General features: G+C 33.0%; 1 protein-coding gene across 1 annotated transcript; it reads left to right on the forward strand.

The window, feature by feature from the left end:
- Nucleotides 1–1546: 1546 nt before the first annotated feature.
- Nucleotides 1547–9722, forward strand: LOC133798075 (ATP-dependent DNA helicase SRS2-like protein At4g25120). Its single transcript, XM_062236259.1, has 29 exons — nucleotides 1547–1800; nucleotides 1890–2598; nucleotides 2679–2720; nucleotides 2889–3052; nucleotides 3334–3532; nucleotides 3660–3716; nucleotides 3815–3920; nucleotides 4000–4133; nucleotides 4270–4344; nucleotides 4517–4642; nucleotides 4758–4889; nucleotides 4997–5080; nucleotides 5209–5322; nucleotides 5416–5516; nucleotides 5814–5880; nucleotides 6012–6062; nucleotides 6198–6275; nucleotides 6467–6673; nucleotides 6821–6859; nucleotides 6939–7010; nucleotides 7103–7189; nucleotides 7269–7325; nucleotides 7425–7627; nucleotides 7723–7816; nucleotides 8089–8139; nucleotides 8493–8555; nucleotides 8734–8793; nucleotides 9189–9251; nucleotides 9412–9722. Exons 1-29 carry the CDS (start codon nucleotides 1646–1648, stop codon nucleotides 9499–9501), a joined length of 3480 nt encoding a protein of 1159 aa, XP_062092243.1. The 5' UTR covers nucleotides 1547–1645; the 3' UTR covers nucleotides 9502–9722.
- The last annotated feature ends 13211 nt before the right edge of the window (nucleotides 9723–22933 follow it).

Below are 22933 nucleotides of genomic sequence, written 5' to 3' on the forward strand. Positions count from 1 at the left end.
AGTTTGTAATAAATACATAATTTTAATAAATACATATTTACATAATTTAGTTTATTTTTAAAATTTTATTATTCATTAATTATAATTTTTTATTTGAATTTTGGCGACATTTTATGACTGTCGGCATTGAACTTTTATTAACTGTCGACGTTGGGGTCAATAGCGACACCTTGTAACTGTCGGTATTGATATCGAATTAACTGTCGGCGTTGGGGTCAAAAGCGACACATTTTAACTGTCGGCATTGGTCTCAAATTAACTGTCGGCGTTGGGATCAATAGCGACACATTTTAACTGTCGGCATTGGTTTTGAATTAACTGTCGACGTTGAGGTCAATAGCGACACTCAAAAGCAATGGTGACAGTTATTAGCTGTTGGCGTTGGTCTCTATGCCTATAGTTTTTAACTGTCGGCGTAGAATCCCGCTAAGCAATTACGACAGTCAACAGAGCTGACTGTCGTGGTTGGGTGTCGGGAAAGCCCAATTTTGTAGTAGTGTATTACCAACACATTGAGGCTGAACCACTATAAAAATCGTCTTTGTCGTTTATTTCTCTTGAAGGTTTTTGTCGTTTTTGACGTCTACACGTCGTTGCCCAAAAACGCAGTCAACAATATTAATTAAAACTTGAATGATGCATGTGTTCGTAGCACACAGTACCAAAAATTTTGTGAGAATTATACATATATATAAATATATATTTATATATATATATATGTATACATGATAAAATCTCTTATGATCATCCATATGTCAATAAGTTTTTTTAATGGAGAGAGAGAAAGAGAGCATTTACATATAAATATATATTTATATATATATATTTGTCTATGAATTGGGACATACTAATATATAAAATTTTTTGTGGTTTGTAATTGTAGTTTTTTCTAATGAATTGTACATAAGATGATACTGTCAACAATAATGGTAGTCTTACAAGAGGAGAGAGACCATAATTTTGGAAAATTGTTTTTAAGTTATATATTTATGAAATAAATTTTTAGTTAGCATATATATGAAATAAAATTTTCTTATAAAGGTATTACAGAAAAAAAAACATTTTAAATTAAAAAATGACTAAATACTTCAAAAAATATTAATTAAAAAAAACTAAGCGAAACGGATCCAAAATACTTTTTGAAAAGATCTTTTGAATTAAAATATAATTTTCATTTTTTATAGGGAAATACTTATAAAAAACTAAAATTAACTTAAAAATACTTTCATCAAACATGCTATACTATATGAGTTAGTATTCATTAATTGCGTTAATATTTACCAAGAAATGGTTATATATATTATAAAAGTTAGGTTTTTATTAAATAGTAGCAGTTAGTTTATAACAATAAAATATTAAAATTAATTACAATACATTTTCTTTTTATAAATATAACTACCATAAATATTATAAGCATTGAAATTCCAATTTGTGTAATTATTTTTAAATTCCCATATATATATATTTCTTACTATAAATTCACATATTTTTCCATTAATATTTTTATTCACCAGATTAATGTAATCAATTGGGCTGAGAGGCAAAGAGTTAGGCCGCCCTAAGAAAGGCCCAATGTTTGAATGAAAGCAGAGCAGAGAGTCTAGGTGGGAGTTGGGAGGGAAAAGACGTTCGGAAAAGTGTCGAAATGTGGAGCAGCGGTGGATCATCATCATCATCGTCAACCATTACGCCGGAGCAAAGAGCCAGAATTACCCGAAATTTCAGAGCTGCCAAAGCTCTCCTTTCTCGTAAACGCCCTCGAAACGACACCCCTTTATCCCCTCTTCCCATTCCCAAAAAGTAACTCTTACTCTAATCTTTACTATCCATTAAAACACAACTTCTCCACTGTTCTTTATTTTTAAATAAAAATGATTTTTTGTTTGTAGAGTTTCAGATGAAAATGAAGGCAGGGAGACCCCAGTTAGGGGTTTCAGTACAATCAAGAGGGTTCCTCTTGCCGATATTCCAGTGAATACGCCGCCCCATTTTGCTGGGCACAATTCGTCATTAATTGGCCATGAAAAACATAGTGGCGGTTGTTCTCGTGGGGGCTTAAGTGTTAGTCGAAATGAAAATGTTTCTTTAGAGAATGTGTGTGCATTGGATTCATTTACAACCCCTTTGAAACAATCGGCATGTCCGAGGTTATCTACTGATTCGTGCTCAGTTCCTAGTTTTGTAAATGGGGGTGATGACGATGATGATTTTGATGAGTCCATTTTGGAAGAAATTGATGCCTTGTGTGAGCAGAAATCCATGGAAAGAACTGAAAGGCCAGACCCAAGTTGCAACGCTATCGTCACTAGTGAGCATAGTAATGGTAAGGATGATGGGGATGGTGGTGGTGATAGTGGTGGTGGTGGTCATCCTAATACCAGCTCTGTGGAGATGGAAAATATGGGTATTTTTGGATTTGGAAATGATGGGGAATGCAAAGAAGAAGACGGGTTGTCTAATACACAGAGTATAAAAATTGGAAGCATGCCAAGTGAGTTTTCAAAATATATGCTGTCTTTAAATGACAGGCAACGTGAAGCTGCTTGTTGTGAAATTTCTAAGCCTTTAATGATTGCTGCTGGCCCCGGAAGTGGAAAGGTATATATCTTTTGTTCTATGTCCATAAAGATATAATGTATATACTTTAGTTTTTAACTCATTTTCTTTGAAAATGTCAGACTTCAACAATGGTCGGGAGAGTTCTTATGCTGCTTCATGAGGTATTGCCACTTCTTCTCTAGAACGATGAATTACCATTTTTTTCCTCTTGTTTTAAGACCCTTGTTCTGTTATCTTTGCTTGTTGGTTAGAAATTTTTCTATGATTATCTTTGGGGTTTGTTTTTTATGCATAGTCTTTTATCCTCATTTCTCTTTGAAACATGTCAGGGTATTAGTCCATCAAATATTTTGGCAATGACTTTTACTACAGCAGCAGCTTCTGAGATGAGAGAACGTATTGGAAAAGTGGCCGGGAAAGCAGTAGCTAAAGAACTCACAATCAGCACATTCCACTCTTTTTCCTTGCAGCTTTGTCGATCACACGCAGAAAAGTATGAAACTTTATAATTTGCGTGATAGTAATAATAATATATACCAATTGTAGAACGACTAACCTTTTTCGCTGTTAAAATTCTTGTTTTTCAATATAACTAAATGTCTTAAAAATTTAGGTCCTCTTTTCAATCCTATGACGGTATTATCAACTGCTAAGCTAACTGTAATATAATATGTATATATATATTTTTTTTCATTTTTCTCCGAGTTTATTTCGCTGTCAAAATAATTACATTGGAACCATAAAGTCTGCTGACTAAGTAGATTTATATTCTAGAATTGAGCGCAGATCAGATTTCTTAATATATGGGCATGCACAACAAAGAAGGGCAGTTATAGAGGCGGTGCGGATATTCGAAAATGGAAAGAGTAACAAAAAGATTGACTCTCGGATATTAGGTGAAGAGGCTAATGGGATAACTTCTCCACAGTATTTTAAGGATATGTCAAAGAAATGGCAGAAGTTTGTGACTCAGGTTAAGTTTATTAATATTGTATAGCATAAATAATGTTAATTATCGAACCCACACCAAACAGAATACCCTAGAAGGACAGTCTTTTGGCTTATTTGTGTAACTTCATATTAATGTTTTAATATTTCAGGCTAAAGCTTCTGGAAAGACTACTGCGGAGTGCTTCAAAATGGGGGATGAAATGGGGGTTAGTTAATCTTAATATCTAGGTGTTTCAGTTATATTTTATTCTGGCACTTCCACTTTGATTCTTAGGATTGTTGTTAATTGTGCTTGTGAAAACAGGCCACAATTCTTGGGAACTACAATGATATATTAAGGTCTTGTAATGCATTGGACTACCACGACTTAATTAGCTGTTCTGTGAAGCTGCTTACTGATTATCCTGAAGGTTTGTGTCATCTGAGTATCATTTAATTGGTCATCTCTTAGTTATGTTTTGATGGTTGTGCTGCTATTTCATTAATAAGTGTTCAGGGAGTGCCAGGAGTCTTGGAAAGCCATAGTAATTGATGAGTTTCAAGATACAAGTGCCATGCAATACAGTCTTCTTAAAATGCTTTCATCTCACAATCACATAACTATTGTTGGTGACGACGACCAGGTATGTTAAACTTCCACATCAAGAGCTGATCAGTGAATTATTTTTCTTTTTTATGTTGTAGTCATCGTTGTTGTATGATCTGTATCTTAATTTTGCTTTCTACTTATTTTAAAAAAATTGGCATGTGTTTCTGCAGTCCATTTTCAGTTTCAATGGAGCTGATAATTCTGGATTTGAATCGTTTCGTAAAGATTTTCCAAATTACAAAGAGGTTTGCCTGTTCTTAACTTCTAATTTTCACATGTGCTTATGCCTTATATACACAAACATTCATAAATCGCAAATTTAATGGAATGGTGATTTTCAGAATTTTTACTATTCAAGAGTGTTTTAGTATTATTTTCCGTGGACTAAATAAATTTTGATATGCGTTTATGATACAGATCAGACTGAATAAGAACTATAGGTCCACTCGTTATATTGTTGAAGCCGCATCCTCTGTTATACAAAATAATATGAAGCGATGCCGATTAAAGAATGTTGACACAGATAATTCATGTGGATCAAAGGTTTCTTGCTTGTCTTCTTTTCTCACCAATAACCAAAGTACAATTTTGAAGTAATCTTTTTGTATATTAGTGCTAGTAATTAATATCCTACAATGGCTTGCCTTACTGAATATAGATAATCATCAAAGAATGCCACAGTGAGGATGCACAATGCGCTTTCATCATTGACAAGATTTTTGAATCTGCCACTATTGATTCAACTGCTAAGTGCTCCTATGGAAACATTGCAATTCTTTACCGGAGGCAGGTTGATCTTGCTTACTGCTTAATTTACAGGAACATCACTGGGTCTTTTTCTTGGATACATGAATTGTAAGATATTTGCTCAGAATCGTGCTCCGTCTATGATGATAGGTATCTGGGAAAGTCTTCCAAGCATCCTTTAGAGAACGAAAAATTCCATTTAACGTTCATGGGGTGGCCTTTTATCGGAAAAAGGTTCTAGTAAACTTTGAATTTTCAGTTCTTTTTTATTATATATTCTCTAGATTGCAGAAATGTTAATCCTTTGTTCTTTTTGCAGAACTAGAATACTTATTTCTGATGTAATCCTTCTCTTTTGATAGGTAGTCCAAGCAATTATTGCTATGCTTAGAACTACATTGCCATTTTGTGATGATGGACCGTATCGTCGAGTCTTCAAGGCTTTACTTCCTTTAGAGAAAGAGGAAAAAAAGAGGGTACTTCTTCAGTGATGGTTATTTTAATTCTTTTTCTAGTTTTGAGGTTATATGGACATTGTTTTTTCTTATTTTTGAATCTCTGTCTCTCAGGTTATTGAACATATTGACAAAGTTTCAAACGCTAGAAAATGCAGCTTTATTTCAGCTGCTTGCGATATCTTTAGTGCAAAAATTTCTGGTACCTTTAAAAGGTTTGGTACAACAAAATATTCTTAGCTTTCCTTTGTTAGTAGAAGTAGATGCCTCAGTTTTTCATCATTTACTATGCAGAATTTAACATGTCTTAATGGTGATTATTATTGGTATAAGTTGCCATTCACGTTTTCTCTCTCTCCCTTTGTATATCAATGGTTGAAAATCCTTCAATGTATCCTTTTTTTTAATGACATGTGAATGAATTAAATTAAGAATGAAAAAGAGAAGTGGAGGGATTGCTTCAATGTATCTTTAGTTGTGCATTGATTAGTGATCCTTGTAATTGATTATAGAAGTCAGCTCACACAAGGGCGGAAGGTGTTGATAACGCTGGAGATGATTTCAAAACTAGTGAGCAGGGTAAACTTCTGAGTTCAGAGCTTCCTAATTTATGCAGTATTCTGTTCCTATATAATCCACACATCTTGGCTTCAGATATTAATTGAAAATAGAACCCTATGTATAGCAATCTTACCTGTGAATGTTTACAGGAACAATCAATTTCAGTTGTCATTACCTCAGTGGCAAACATGGTACCTCAGGTTTGTCTTTCTTTAAAAGTTAGCCATTTATAAGAACAAAGATGTTTTATAAGAATATTATAATGTTGTTATACTAGCTGATAGTGTGTTAGTTTTTCCTTTTTTTTTTCCTAATGATAATTTTCTTATTCTCAGAAATACCTTCTTGAGCAGCGGGCAGTTGTTGATGTTGATGCAGGAAAATATCTCAACGAAGATAATGATATCAGATCTGTAAGTGTGGAATTTCATAAATTAAAACTTTTGTGAGAATCACCATGTCAATTGATTAGAAATACTTTTGTGAAATAATATGGAGTTTTAGCCGACTGTCTGGGATTCTGTGTTTTTTTTTTCTTTGAAGTTTTGGATTAATCTTGTTGCATCTATATGTATTGTTGTAATGAAATTTCTTTTCAGTGCAGGTTCTTCAGTTCCTTTTGGATGATGTATCTGAATTCTTATCTACTAGATGTGTTCCAGCAGAAGGGGAGAAAGAGCTAGAAGAAGAGAAAGGCTGTCATAGTGTACTTAAGGCTTTTATAGATCTTATATCTGAGCGGGAGACGGAAAATTTTCGTTCTCGAAGAGAGGATAACAGAAATTCTGTCACCTTAACTACCATCCATCAGGTTATTTGTTTATTACCTTATATACTTACTCAAAGTCACTGTCTATTATAGGGTTTTAAATTTTATAGCAATCCAGTGTATTAAATAACCATTCATTAGCTGAACCTTTTCTAAAGCTCCTTCTAATTTTTTTTCCCCTTCATTCAGTCAAAAGGTTTGGAATGGGACACGGTTTTCATAGTTAAGGTACGTGAGAATGCTATAAACTCTTTAGAAATTGATTGAACTTTTCATGCCTAGTATTTATACTTTGTTAGTGGTTCAGGCAAATGAATCTGAGATTCCATTGCTACATGAGTTTAATGGTGCAGCAAAGGAAAATGGGACCTCGGTTGAGGTTCGTTTGTTTAAAGATTTCTTTGTACAATCCTCTACATGCATATGTATTATTGAATCAAGAAATAATATTTTCTTGTTCAAATATAATAGGAGGAGCGTCGTTTGTTTTATGTTGCAATGACACGTGCTCGAAAGAAATTGTTTGTTCTGTATGTTTCAATGGATTCCAGTTTCCAGGTTTGTATCGCTATATTTTTATCCCATTTTATTAATATATGTTTCTTTTTTCTTTTTGACTTAAAGCTGTCTCTCTTAGATACTTCGACCTTCACGATTTCTCAATGAAATTCCAGAACATCTTCGAGAGGTTCAGGTGTGCTTTTCTGTTGTTTATTTTAAATCCTTGTGTCACCTCACAAGTGCCAAAAAATAGGCATATTAATTTGGGTTCCTTTTAAACTGGGTTTCACAGGGAGAACTATGTATACAGCTACAAAATAAGCATCGTGACTGTTCAAAAGGTGCAGACCAAATCATGGTTGGTCCACCTAACAGACTGGAATCGATTGAAACAGATACAAATCCAGATGACTTGGTCCAAATCAAAGTGAGTGATGATCAAATCGAGTTCGTAGAATCCTTGGAGGCAGGCAATGGAAATATTTTCTTAAAAAGGTTTTCCACTTAATGTGATGGAATGACTAATGTTGCATTTATATTGGTTTTTTTTGCAAATTAGTTTTGAGCTGACTTTGTGTGTTTAAACACAGATTTGATGTTGAAGAGAGATCAATTGTATCTCATGTATTTCACCAGTGGGCTAAGAAGAAAGCATTTCAAGATCCTAAGAGGTTGCTTGATAAGGTGACATATTTTTGCTAGTAAATGGTGTTTTAAGTTTCAAATATTTGGGTATAGAATATAGTATTAGTGAGTCATTAGCACTTGCCTCTAGGAGAAACTCAAAATATAAAATAAAGAAATATTAATTTGCTCAGAACATACTTGTGTAAACTCCTGTTTGGGATGCGTCTTCTTCTTGAAATGCAGAAATCCATTTACAATCCAACTTGCATATTTGGTGCTTAATTCTTTTGACCACTTTTCATGTATATGTTTTCTTCTGTTAATTACAGGTTGGCTTTGTAATCGATGAGCGCCTACGAGTAAAGAACAACAAGCACAAGGTAGTATATAAATCCTGTACATACAAAAGGGTGAACTGTGTTTGAGTTGTCATTTGGACTATTCCCGGGGATGCTTTGCTTATATTGTCATTATTCAGTAATCATCATGATACATGTAATCTGTTGACGTTCTATGCTCTTCCCTTCTTTTGGTTGTTTGCTTTATTAGAATTTATAAAATTTAATTTAATTTTACTGGGATTTTGGTCCCAAATTTATATTAAAGGTGTTATTAAAGAGATAAACAGTTTTATGGTACACGTATGTCAAAATAAAATTTAAAGCTCATATGTTATTTTGTATACATCTTGCTATGATGAATTTACTTTTAAATGACTTTTTTAATCTCTCAGGACGTCTTGCGCTTGCTAAAGTCATTCTTGAAATGTGATGAAGCATTTCAATTTGCGGAGTATGTAAGTAATTATATAGCTGTTTCAAGTTTTTGACATTTGGTAGGATTCAACTTAAGTAATGATTAAGATATGCTAGTAAATAATTCCTTGTCAATTTGTAACTAAGACTATTAGAATGAAGTTCAGTGCGTGTTAACTTTTTGTTTTAATATCTCTCTCTTGATTTTTCTTTCAATAGGTTTTGAGATGGGAAAAAATCCCTGCTGAAAGGCGTGCTCATTTGATGCGGGAAAAACAGGTGGTTTTTTTAGTTCATTGAAAAAATAGTTATATTTGGGCTAATATCTGCCCAAATATATTGATCGGTTTTGTTCCCAATCCAAAGTTCAATATCCTGTAGAGTTTCTAAAAAATGTCTCAGAGTACACCTAATATTTCCTAGATCAAGTCACTCATACGTTAGAACGGTGTACTTATTTGTTTTGTTAGTTTAGTAAGAATTCTTATTTAGTTTCATAGCTTTATAGCTATATTTTTCATTAGAAGTTGGTGATGTAAACAATTAAATAAGTCGTCTGTGCTTGAACGATGAGGGTATGAAAAGATAAATGGTTCACATCTGGGTGTAGAGATGTTTGTGCAAATGTGTATTTGCTTGGTTTTTCTAAAATTACAGTATTTTTCTTCTTTCAGGAGCATTTCCTGAAATTAAAGATTGAGAACTCAATGGGTTCATCAGCACCAACAGTCAAACAGGTTGCTACTCAAGTACTTATAATTTGCTTAAGCACATTCTTATTTAGTGGGCTCAATTGCACTTACCCTTGCCAATATTTATAGTTGCTTATTATGCATCTCAATTAGTTTATGAATGGTAAACTAACTCTTAACAATCATTTTCTGCGTTGATTATCAGATCTCTTATCTGCAAAGTTTGGGCTGCACTGTGGCCCCTACATCACGTCTCCATGCTTCTCATCTGATTGAGCAATACAAATCATTGTGATTGGAGTTTGTTTGTTTATTGATGGTTGGTGTTCACATTTCAGAAGCTATGGGTAAATTTTGGTCTGGTTATCAATGTATCTTATGTTGTGCTTGTATCAATTAATGTTGTAAATGACCATTTTTTTGGGTAGCTATAACCCCTTTTTGCATGAATCTGTGTAAAAATTATAATTGCCAAACAATGATAATCTAATCACAACAGCTGTGGCTTTAAAAATATTTAGTAATGTTAGTGTTATAAATCAAAGAAATTGTAATGTGTTGTTGATATGTGGTAAAACGAATGGATTATTTCAAAATTTCTCAAAACAAGGATTAAAACTAGTATTTAATATTAATAACATAGACAGCTATAGTAACAATTTATGTTATGGCAGAGATGGTGAGTGGCACCACTTTAACGCCCTCAATAGTCAAGAATATTACATCGTGCGTTAAAAATAATACTTAACTCGTTAAGCTAGTCATTTGGGCTTAAAAATAAAGTTAGGGTTAAATGATAGTTTAGGTATTAAAAGTTTTGGTCAAAAAATGAACTTTTCATTAAAAAAGATTAAATAGTTACAAAGGATCCCAAAAGTTCCTAATAAAATACAAGTTTATCAAAATTACAGATTTGTAAATTTTCAACTAATGACTCCTGCTCAAAATATCTCGATTGTGACGGTTGAGCAAGCTGAGTATGTACACGATGCCCCTACAACTCTCTAACTCATGGTTGATCCAACTTTCCTTTGCCCTTGCTTGCACCTTGAAGCACCTGTGAGCCAAGGCCTAACAAGAAAATCCCAAGCAGATCATATAGATATTCAGATAAACATTAATATGTATTGCATACTCTATAACTACAACTGGCTCACGTATATTTTCCAAACAATATACGATTCATGCTGAGTAGATGGATGTCACATCTTCACAATGACCCAACCACTACAGCATACATTACGCATGTAATGCCGATAACGGCCTCCCAACTAAGCGGTCAGTACAAACAAGTATAACATCATAGATTCAAACAAAGCAGGCATTCAACTATAAACAGATTCATGACACAACCATTCCTGTGCCCTATAATTGGGGCGCACGCCCTACACTCGGTGCAGGTGTCGGTTTTTTTACCTCAAGTCCTCAGCGATAGGGTGAAGCGACAACGAGCACGATTCTTTTCTTCCAGAGCCTTGCGGTACCCCTAGTCACAACATATTAATGAATTTCCATCAAGAATTAAACCAATTAAGCGCTTCAAGATTGATTCTTAGCCTCCGAGACCTCGAATTCTACTAAACCGGGTAGTAGATCCTTCCCGAGCCCTTAGGTTTGAGTCCCCACAATTCAAAACCTTATTTGGCCAATTTCCTCACTTAGAGTCGCGACCCGCCCCTGAAGGGCTGCAGTAGGCCTCTAGTCAGAGAGCCCCGAATCAGAAAGGCACAAGACATGCGCCGCGGTTCCAAGGCAGTTCAGAGGAACCCCCCAACGCCTCTGAGTTCATGCGGGCCGCGACACTCCAAGAACAGCACAACGTCGCAACTCCACGAACCCAGAAATTCTACGATTCTAGAAATCGCAAACCGACCCAAAATTCAACCAAACCCACTCTCAACCCAATTTCGACCATCATAATAACACCAGCAACATAGAAACACAAACTACAACCATCAAAACTCTCTAAGACACAATCAAACTCAAACCCCAAGGATTTCATCAAAACACCAAAAACAAAACTAATAGCCTTGAAAAACTCAGATTACCTCCTAGAATTCAAACTCCCCATTGGATTCCCAAAGCTTGGCAGCTTCTAAATCTCAAGAACTAGCTTCAATTCCACTAAGGGTTGCCTCAAGGATCAATTCTTCAAGAGTCTTCTTCTTGGAACAAAGTATATATATATATATATATATATATAGAGAGAGAGAGAGAGAGAGAGAGAGAGAGAGAGAGAGAGAGAGAAATCTTTCCTTTAGGCCCCCAAGGGCAAAAGGTCTTTTGACACCACTTTCCCGCTACACCTCAAATTTCACTTAAGGTTCCCAATTAATCTTACTAATCTCTTAAACACCAATATTTTCCCTCAGTTATAACTCATACTCCAATACCCCAGGTAATTCACCAAATTACTAAAATACCCCTAGGCTCACCCCGAGCCGGGTATAAATCCCCGACGTGACTTTTCTGCCAAATTGCTCACTAGTTTCGCCTCGTGCCACACATCTCAAATATATCCACATAACAATGTGAACCTACTCACAAAGCACATATAATTACAGATATACCCTCAGCGGGTTAAAATTACGAAAATACCATTTTTAACATAAACGAGCCTATAAGCATATTTAATACACTTAAACATGCACAAGTAGTCATATCATAATATAACTCATAAATTTCACATATATAATCACAATTAAATCATACTAACACATAAACATTCAATTATGTCATCCTAGCACAATAATCAAGGCACTAAGCCTTATTAGTAATTTTGGGACGTTACAACCACTGTCCACAATCCAAAATAAAGATGAGAAAGAAAGCTACTGTGTTACCATATATGTTAGAGACAACAAGTTGAGTAGTTTAATAGTGCGTTCACTTACACGTAATCAAAATAGTTTACAATTAGAATCACTAGTAATTAGATTACTTAATTAGAGTGGGAATAAATTCTTTACATGACTTGCAGGAATCGAAATCAAAATCATCAGTATTTCATTGATGTGTTTACTTTACTTTGGCATTGAAATAAATTTTTTGCCAGTTACAAAAGTACCCTTCATTAAAGTGTAGAACTTTGATAAGATACATTTTTAGATAAATATTATAATAACATTTATTTTTAAGTTAGAATATTAATTTATTTTTATATAAAATTTTTAAAATAATTTCTCTTCCATATAAAAAGTGTGTATTTAAAAGTATTTTTTGGTTTAACGAATTTTTTTTTTTGTTAACTTTACCGGAATATTACAACTACTTGATATTCATTTAAAACCAATTAAAAATAAATGTTTATTTATTATTTGTAAAAAAAATTATTAATTATATTAATATAAATTGAGATATTATAAAATATCATTATTATAATAGTATTTAATATAAGACTAGATATATAATAATTATATTAATATAAATTCAAATATTATAAAATATCATTATTAAAATAATATATAATACAAGACTAGATATTTAATAATTATATTAATATATAATCATAATTTTTATTAAAAATTTTACCATTTATATTTTTAAAAAATCACATTATAAATTTTTTTTTTGAAAGAAAGTTGGCCTTGTTAAAATCTCTAAAGAGCAAAGCTCATTGGGAAAAAGCTTTAAAGATTTTGAATTACTTAATCTAACTTATATAAATATATTTTCATATTAAATAACAACAAATATTATAAATACATTATATATAAGTGCCATCTCTACAAATAGTATTACAATGTAATCACATAAGAAATTATAATAACATTGCTCTTTCTATCAAGAATAAACAAGCTTCTTCTCTAATTAATGAGACGCAATTTGAATAATATCATGAATGTTTTGTATCTTAAATAGAGAGTTTGAGATCTAAAATGTTGTCATAATAATTTTTTTTAAAAAAACTATAAACAATGTTTGGTTTAATTTTTTTAATATGTTTATGTCATTCTTTTATGTATAATATTATTTATTTTTTAAAATTATATATGACAAGCATACAAATTTAATAAAAATAATTAAAAAAATTTCTAAATAAAATTAAGCAAAAATATGCACTGCATGTTACTTGCACTTAGTATTTAGAAAATAATATGAATATTTAACTTTTAAAAAATAACATGTATGAATTATTTTTTTATATTAATTGTTTTTCACATCAACAAAAATATACTATAAGTAAAATAAATACCAATTTTAAATAACATACGAAAGAAAACGTATAAATATATTATTAATGGCTATATTATTTTTGATTGAGTCAACTAAAAAAAGAAAATGATAAATATTAAATATTTAAGTTATTAATTTTGTTATCCCAAAAAATCAATGTAATGATGTGACAATTTGAGGTGACAAGTGATAATATATTTATATCAAATGGCGCATTGATGATAAAAAAATGTGCCGATGAGAGGGTGTGTAAAGGAGTGGGAAATGACCTATTGGGCAGAGCTTTTAATTCATTACTGGTCAGAAGGTTACTGACCAGTGAGTGCAAGAGTGGTTGCCTCTGGTCGGAAACATGCTGACTAGAGACTTCAGAATCTCAGGAACTTGCTGACCAGACAGTTCTCTAGCAGTAGTTTAGGAACTTACTAGCCAGTAACTTCTCTAACAGAATCTCAGCAACATCTCTAACCAGAAATGTCCGTAACTGCTGGATGATTTTTCTCAGATATTCCGAAATAATAGCCTATTTTGTTGTATTTTGAATTTGATTAATATTTTGAATTATTTTATTAATTAAACTTATTTTCCCTTGATCTTTTTACACTAAGGGACTCACAAGTTTAAGAAAGAACTCTTTGGAATTATTAAGCCTTAGCATTTTCAGTCAAGTGCTAAAATGGATGAAAAACTCCTATTCACAAGTGACCAAATGGTCTCTATTTATAGATTTTTGAGACACCCTTTGAATTTCAAATTCTACCAACCCCTTGGTTGTTACCAATGTTAAATTGGGTGTTTATGAAATTAAGTGGAAGATTTTAGAGTTATTTATATTGTTCAAAACGTTCAAAATGCAAAAATGAGATTTGGCTGTCAACGCCCTAGGCTGCGGCCTAAGCTATTCTAAGCTGCGGGCCCACGGCCATAAGGCTTCGCCTCCCAAACCGTGGCCTGGGATACTCACTATAGGCTGCAGCCTAGAGCTTGTAACCTCCCAATTTTTGCACTTTGCCACAAAAATGTCCAAACTTTTCCCCTTTTTATTTTGTAACTTCCATACATCTAATGATAGTCAAAACCACTTTTCCAATAGCTATTCAACATAATAGTTCATGAAATTCAATTTGGAAATGTGTAACTCTTTATTTTACACATTAATAGGAGATCTTTTGGAGGTTACAAATGGTTATTGATTTTTTAAGATGTGTAACTTCCAAAAGTATGTTACAAATTTGGGGACACACATTTGTCCCACTTATTTGTAACTCTCAAATTACGTTACAAAATGTGACAAACTCATTTTGTCACACATATTTAATCTAACATTATATTATTATAAATAATATAACATTCACCCACTAGATTAAATAATACTTCTTTTGTAACACTTATTTAATCAATCAAACATTATATTAAGAATATAATATTCCTTCATTGATTAAATAATTCCTCTCTCTATAGAAATCATTGCATTAGTGCATACAATAAAATGTCTTTTGACTTGAATTTTACCTTAGTGTAATTATCACAAAGTTTGTTGAAATTTTGGTTGCTTAAGCATTGAAATACTATTCCTTGATAACAAACTGACGATAATACACACACATTTGCTATGCTCACTTGAGAACCAGTTGTCTCGCTTTGCACCGTTAATGGCCATGTGCATATTCCATTCATAGACTTTTCTTGAGACTAACTCCCAATTCTCATGAGGGGCGACACCACCCCAAGTCCATATAGGTTGAACTTTTATAGTATATTGTTACCCTTAACATACTTGTCATCTCAAGACTAAGTTCCATTAAAAAGCTTTTCGGTTTTAACCCTCCACTAAGTAACAATTAGTACTTATTTCTCAGATGAGACAATTTTAAGTACTATACACATTCACTTAGTTGAATTTGTTGGGATTTGTGCCCTTAAAATGTATTTCTGCATGAACGATTACTGTTAATCACATAAAGTTAATATTTTGTACTCATATTTGTATTTAATTATACATGCCATTTATTATGAAGATCCAATATTATTGATGTGATTTTGAATTAAGTATATATATAATGATATATATACAAGATGATTTAATTCAAGATAATGTTGGGGATTTATGCCCTAATTAAAACTCAATTTCTTTGTATTCTCATTTTATTAACAATAAAAAAATAGAAATCATTTTTTGACTTGGTCAATCACTTTGCTCACATGTTTTATTTTCATAATTATTTGTTTAATATAAAATTCTATTAAATCCCGAGTATATATCTAATCATATTTATAGTGAAGTAATCACAGTGGAATATAAATATGATTATATGTTAAAAAATAAGTTAGTCCTAAGATTAGTCAGTACACATGATTTAAACTGATTTGCCAATCTACGATATGGTCTACTTACACATTGTAGTGTTATGTTCTTTCCAGAACATTAGCAAAGTAGATAACATCAGATGTATTTGTTACATTGGACTTGACCGTTATTGACTTTAGATAGATAAGTAAATGTCCCGTTATTATCTAATATAGTCATATCATAAAGTTGACCATAGGTCAATTCAATCTCAATTATGAGTGGTTAGTATTCTAACTGATTGTATTATTCAAGTCATTTGATTTGTTCGTTACCAGCTTACCCTACGGACTAGCCCATACTTACATCTTGGGGACTTGATAGAATTGTTGAGTGGGAGTGTTAATCATAGATATGAACATCTATAGCTTTTAGCAATAAGTGAAATGATGATCACCTTATAGGTTGGTTCAACGAGTTATATGATTGAGCACTCATTTCTGTGATGAAAGTTCACGGAAATATCTTTTACAAGGAACTTAAGGGTATTTAAGGATAAAATACAATAATGGGTAAAACAGTAATTTGTACCTAACTCAGTTGTAGATCATCTATAGAGGATTGAATGACAAATTATGGTTGTAACAATGAATAACATATTTACTTTAAGTGTAAAGCGATCTATGAGTTCAAGAGTGTAATTCCAAGTCTTTAGTTGAGTCATGATGAATTAATATGGTAGTGAAATTATTCGATAATAATTTTACGGTAATTTATTGGAGCTTGAATTCATGGGTCCATGGTCCCCACAATGTCTTTCATTAAATCATCTAGATAGTCTCAATTAATTGATTTAATTATCAATTAGGATTGTCAAAGTTGTTTTGTGTTAATTTCGGACAATTTTACTAAGATGTGGAATTTAGAGAAGAAAAGAAAAATTTGTGTAAATTTATTAATTATGACAAATTGGTGTCAAATTGATAAATAGTATTAAATCAAGGTTCAAATCATAATTAGTTAATTTGAATAAATGATTTAATTAATTATTGTTTAAATATAATTATAATCATATATATATATATAAAGTTTCAATAAAAACTTTATATATTATATTATATTATATTTATTTAATTAATTAATAATGGTTTTGTTTTATTATTTAATTATAGAAAATAATAGTATTTGAATAGAGATTTTTATGCTTTGAATTTAAAAATGGAAAAATTCCAAGGCTTGGCAAAATATCTAATATTCAGCCATATATGGAATTTTAAGCTATTATTTTAATTATTTATTTAAATTGAATTAACCCTAAAGTGTTGCTATAAATAGGTACTTAAGTCTAGGGTTTTGAAAGATGAAAAAAGTGAGGTGAAAAAGCAAAAAATAGACTCAAGAGACCTATTGTAGCTGCTCATATTCTCTCTCCTTCTCTATAATTTTCCAATCTCATATGTTGAGAATTGCCCACTTTATTCTAGGAGATCAAAGGTAATTGTGGAAGACTGTGTAGTTTAAAGATCCAGTTCTCTCTCTTGTCATTACTCTGCGACAGAAAGGAACGGGGGTTAAAGAGAGTGAAGGAAGAATCTCATTATCCGTTGCGTAAAAGTAAGATTCTTAGACTCTGTTATTTGATTTACTTAATGAAATTCATTAGAAACATGTTTCTAGGTTGTTTTATATGTTAAATTGTTTAATAGATGAAACATACATGAAAATATTTATGATCCTATAAAATGTATTCCCAACAGATAATAATATAAAAATTGTCTGTAATCACTAAATAAAATGGGAGCTTTATTTAATAAAGATTATGAGTACGGTCTATCTTTTGTTTAAGACAGGGCAGTTTATCCAGACTATTAAGTGTAGCGACACAAAAAGATAGAGATACCATATACAATATAAATATAGAATGTATTTGATTGGGATGCGATGAAAGAAAGAACTTCTGATAATCTTCGTTAAAATATAGAATTTCAACATTCATCAATCGATGTTCGTTTGAGATTTGACCTCAATCCTGAAGTGAGTAATGAACTCCTATTTGTGCTTTTATGACTTTTGACTTATCGGGTAAGGATCAATATTCCTACAACCGAATTCTTGATATCTTGGAGTCATAGAACTATAAGTGGCTGGGAACATACTTTGCAGATATGGAATCTGCTCCTTACATAAATGAAAGCATATTAGTTGTTCCTTTTTGTGTTGATTCAGGGCTTGAACATAGAACGCTCAATTATTGTTAGAGAACATAAATTTCATTATATAATTAAATTTATAGAATATTGTTCATTAGCGGATCAATGGAACTAATTGATAAAAACAAAATTAGAGAGGTTAACGAACATTAAGACTTATCTCTAATTATGAACAACTAGCAGAGAGTCATAACTCAGGCAATGACTAAATCAATGGACGACTTTATAGTTATAGCTTCTAATAATATAAGACTGTAGTTTTGAGAGTTCAACTATGAATTTCTAGTAGAATAATTCATAGTTAATAAATTAATTAATGGAAGTAAGAATTAGTAAAATTAATTAAATTATTAGAGCTTAGAACTATAGGACCATACTGTCCCGTACTAACTTGATAACACAGAGATAGAATTTTGGTATTAAAAGGAAATAATTAAAAATAATAAATTATTATTTTTAATCTCACAAATTAATATTATTTATGATTTAATATTTAATGGCAAATAAAATATATTGTTAATTTTGTGAAATTATTTTTTATTGAAAATTAATTTAATCATATTTAATTTTGTGGTATAATTGTATACTACATAGAATAATATGATAAAGACCCAACAAATAGCATTTTATAGAGATAAAATACCACATGACCCATACCCCTGCAGTTGGTGTTGAGAATGGTTAAATACACAGTGAAATTGTTTAGGCACGAAGAGGTGCTGAAACAATAACGATTTCACAAAAGTCAACATGTGAAAGTTGACTTTCAGTATAGACATTTATAAATAAGATTTTTGGGTTCAAAATGTTTATTTGGAGTATATAAGAGTACCCAAGAAGTTTGGGAGCATTTGAAGGTATTTTGAGACAAGGCTTGGAGTGCCAAAACAGAGGCGTTGGCGATGCGTCGCCCCCTAAGAGGTGACACGTTGCTAAAAACTTGAAACCCTAATCTGAGACGGACCAGGCGATGCATCGCCTGGTGCCAGGCAATGTGTTGCCTGGGTTGTTACGGAAAGTCCGTAAAATTACGTAAATAACCTTAAAAACTTAAATTTAAATGCTTTAATCTCATTGGTTAAGCCTAATGAGGGTCCTATACTATTTAAAGGGTTTATATGGGCTAATTGGTAAATTGATCACTCACCTCTCTCTCTCTCTCTCTCTCTCACTAAAAGACGAGTTCTCTCTCTCTCTAGCTCCAAGATTACAAGTTTTCTCCAAGATCTTCCTCAAGAAAGCTTGACTTGTATGAAGGATCAAGGATTGTGTATCCCAATCTTATTCCATTGTTGTAGCTTCAAGCATTTCCATAGAGAAGGCTAGGAATAGAGATTTTTGGACAACAAATCTTCATTTGTGTCAAGCCTTGCAACTTTTGTGTTTCACATAAAATCATAGCTTGTTATTTTATGTTCCTAGGGTTTGTTCTTCAAGGAAGGTCCACTCTAAACTCTTATCTCATTGTGTTTAACTATTCTCAAAGGTTGATTTACTTGTATCTTTTGTCTTGAGTTGTATCACAAACCAAATATTATCTATAGCCTAATCCCCAACAATAAAAAATCTATATTCTCTAAACCTTTGTTTTGTGTTAAAGTTTGTGTATTTCTAAAGGTTTTTGTGCTAGTTAAATTCATGGAAGAAAGCTCATCAATCTCAACTCTCAAGTTCATGTCTTAAGATCTAGTTAGACTAGATAGGTTTGATGGCAAGACAAGATCAAGTTTCTCCTCACAACACTGAAAGTTCACTACATTCTTGACAAAGACTTGAAGACTTTGGAGCCTCCAAATGATGGTGATTCTCAAGAAGTGATCAAAGAAAGGAAGAAAAGGGAAGAATATTAACTCATTTTTAGAAGCCACATACTCAAGGAGATTGATATCATCAAATTCCTTATTTCTAAATGTGTAGATTTCAAGAATTTGAATGAAATGTGTTTGCTGCCATATTTTTTGTGAGTTTGAGTTTATTGCTTATGTTAAGAGTGAAATGGTGAATGTTAATGAAAAATTCAAGGGTTATTGTTATACTTGTTATGTTTGTAAAATTATTGATCATAATGTGAGATATGGTAATTGTAAAATTAACCATAATAAGATTAGGGTTAAGGTAATTGATGTTGAGATCATTGCTATTCTAAATGAATTTAATTGGGTCAACTTTATTGATGATGAGATCTTTGTGACCTTAATTAAATCTAATGTATTCGATGAGGAATGCATTGAAACCCAAATTGAGAATAATGAATTCGATGAGGAATGTATTGAAACCCTAATTGAGAATAATGCATTCGACAAGGAATGTATGATAACCCTAAAGAGAATTGACATAGTTCATGTTGGGGTTTTATGCCCTAATTAAAACCCAATTTCTTTGTAATCTCATTTTATTATCAATAACAGAATATAAAACATTTTTGACTTGGTCAATCACTTTGCTCACATGTTTTATTTTCATGATTATTTGTTTAATATAAACTTCTATTAAATCCTGATCATATAGCTAATCATATTTAGTGACGTAATCACAGTGGAATATAAATATGATTATATGTTCAAAAATAAGTTAGTCCTAAGATTAGTCAGTATACATGATTTAAACCGATTTGCCAATCTACGATATGGTCTACTTACACATTGTAGTGTTATGTTCTTTCCATAACATTAGCAAAGTAGATAACAACAAATGTATTTGTTACCGTTATTGTAGTGTTATGTATTTGCCAATCTATGATATGGTCTACATACATTGATTGATATTGACTTTAGATAGATAAATAAATGTAGCGTTATTATCTAATATATTCATATCATAAAGTTGACCATAGGTTAATTTAATTTCAATTATGAGTGGTTAGTATTATAACTGATTGTATTATTCAAGTCCTATGATTTGTTCATTACCAGCTTACCCTACGGCTAGACCATACTTACATCTTGGGGACTTGGTAGTGTTTGCCGAGTTTTTCAAAAACCAGAAATATAATGAGAAATAAGAGCTAAAAAGGAAGGATCAAAGATAAACAAACAAGATTTTTATGTGGTTAGGGCGTTAATGAGCCTTAGTCTACGAGTATATTGTATAAGATTTTAGAGAGCTTTTGACAATGGAGTTTTCTGCAAGTTTGAGCAGAGTAATTACTTACAAGAGAAAATCTGGGATCCCCAGTACAATGCACAACTGATCCTATTTATAGGTAGTCAGGTGCAATGGGCTTGGACCAGACTAATCCGGGCCTAATAGGGATTTAATCATGGCTTACTCGCTAATGGAGGCATAATACAAAGGATATTGCTTAATAAAACTTAGTAATCACGGCCCATTGGGCTGGCTTGGGCAAAGCCAAGCCTTACAGCTACCAATAGTACGTAACCTCAGACTGGTCCGCATGGGCTTCTAAGGGGATCCTGGGGACATGATCTGTTAGAGTAGTGGCAGTACTGTTTCCTAGGACCAACGTACGTTCCGTGTGTAACCTCGTTTGCAGGTTTGTTGAGGGGACCAACCTCCGTGATTCTAGGGGACATGTCAGGGTCAGGGAAGATCAAGCTTGCCCTATCCGAATGTCTGGTCTGGGTTCCTTTACTAATGTCCCGGTTCACTTATCGGAGTCCTGGTTCGTTCACTAGAACTCGGGTTTATGTTTGACAAGGTTTATCCCAAGACTAGTGACCCTGCCACCTCTATTGGCATCCTGGAGGATACAGATAGGTTGGGGCCGAGAAATTAATTTGGGCTTGCATCTTAGTCTAGGTTCCCTAGTTATGATTACACCCATTGAATGTCGTTGGGCTCTTTGACGATTGGGCCATTAGCACTTTCTTCTTCCCTGTTCATCAGACTTAGGATGGGCCTGGACCTCTTTAAGGAAGCCCATGGACCCATTGCGTCTTGCCACGTGTCCCGAGGGGAAAACAGGGATAACATTTACCCCCAAGTATTCAACCGTGCTTGCATGGTGGAGACTTGCCTTACTCTCCCAGATCCAATCCAAATATCCCGGTTTGTTTCCTAGAAGGTGGGTTCATTTACTTGGGGGCCACTTGGGCGATCCCCGTCCTTTCAAATTCACAATGTTTTATATAGTTGCCTTCACGTCGTTGGTGTGTCTGTACCACTCGCGGCTCCCAGATCTGGAAAAAATCTTTTGATTGTCCAAGTGACCGATGGGTGTCAGCGTAATTTCTGAGGCGTCCCGTCTGCACGAGCTAAGTTGATAGGGTACTCGAGTGGGCTGTTTATTGCCTCTACACCATCTGGGACCGTTGGATGGGGATAACTTTGAGATTTTCACCATAGACCGTTGGATCAGGTAGGCGTGGATCATGGATTGCCGAATCCACGATCCGATGTTCGATTGGGCTAATTAAAACCTCTGCGTCATCTGGGACCATTGGATGGGGATAAATTGGGATCCCCACTGTGGACAGTTGGATCAAATAGTGGGTTTTTGCCCTATAAGTACCTCAACAGTCTCATTTCAAACTTTACACAATCTAGATATTTAGAGCAGAAAAGAGAGCTTTCTATATCCCAATTTGCCGACGAGCTTTTCCGACGATTAGTTCATTTCCATGCCTAGCTGTTTCCGACCAGACCTCTTATTGTTTAGCCATCCAAAAATTTAGTCCCGGTTCACCCAGCTGACGAGTTGCTGCATCACCTTCTCAGATTTAAGGCCGAGATTCTGCTGACTCTGTCTCCTGAGACTTTGCAAAATTCAAACCTAGCACCTCTCAGTAATTTTTCTGGTCATTTTTCTTTCCCTGTTTATTCTTCTTTGTTGTAATGTTATTCCCGCAACCATAAAACTGTTAGGGCCGTGACCACCGTGTAGGGTGGTTCTAGGTAGGAAAATGTAGGTATGAATTGTAGATTTTCTAGGCTATAATTCCCGTCTACTTGTCCTGGACCAATTTAGGCGTCCCAAGGTTGACTTGGGATAGTTAGAAAAAACCTATGATTTTTAGTTCCCGACTAAAGATCTTGGGATCTTTATTGATCCCAGATTTGGGTCCGGAGGGGACTTCTCCAAGCAGTTTTAGGAG

The sequence above is a fragment of the Humulus lupulus genome, chromosome 8 (genome assembly GCF_963169125.1).
Source record: "Humulus lupulus chromosome 8, drHumLupu1.1, whole genome shotgun sequence".
In the NCBI taxonomy this organism is placed as follows: domain Eukaryota; kingdom Viridiplantae; phylum Streptophyta; class Magnoliopsida; order Rosales; family Cannabaceae; genus Humulus; species Humulus lupulus.

Coding starts and splice junctions, on each gene's coding strand:
- LOC133798075 (XM_062236259.1), top strand. CDS start 1,646: ATGTGGAGCAGCGGTGGATCATCATCATCATCGTCAACCATTACGCCG. Junction 3,053..3,333: donor TGTCGATCACACGCAGAAAA/GTATGAAACTTT, acceptor TTTATATTCTAG/AATTGAGCGCAGATCAGATT. Junction 3,533..3,659: donor GGCAGAAGTTTGTGACTCAG/GTTAAGTTTATT, acceptor TTAATATTTCAG/GCTAAAGCTTCTGGAAAGAC.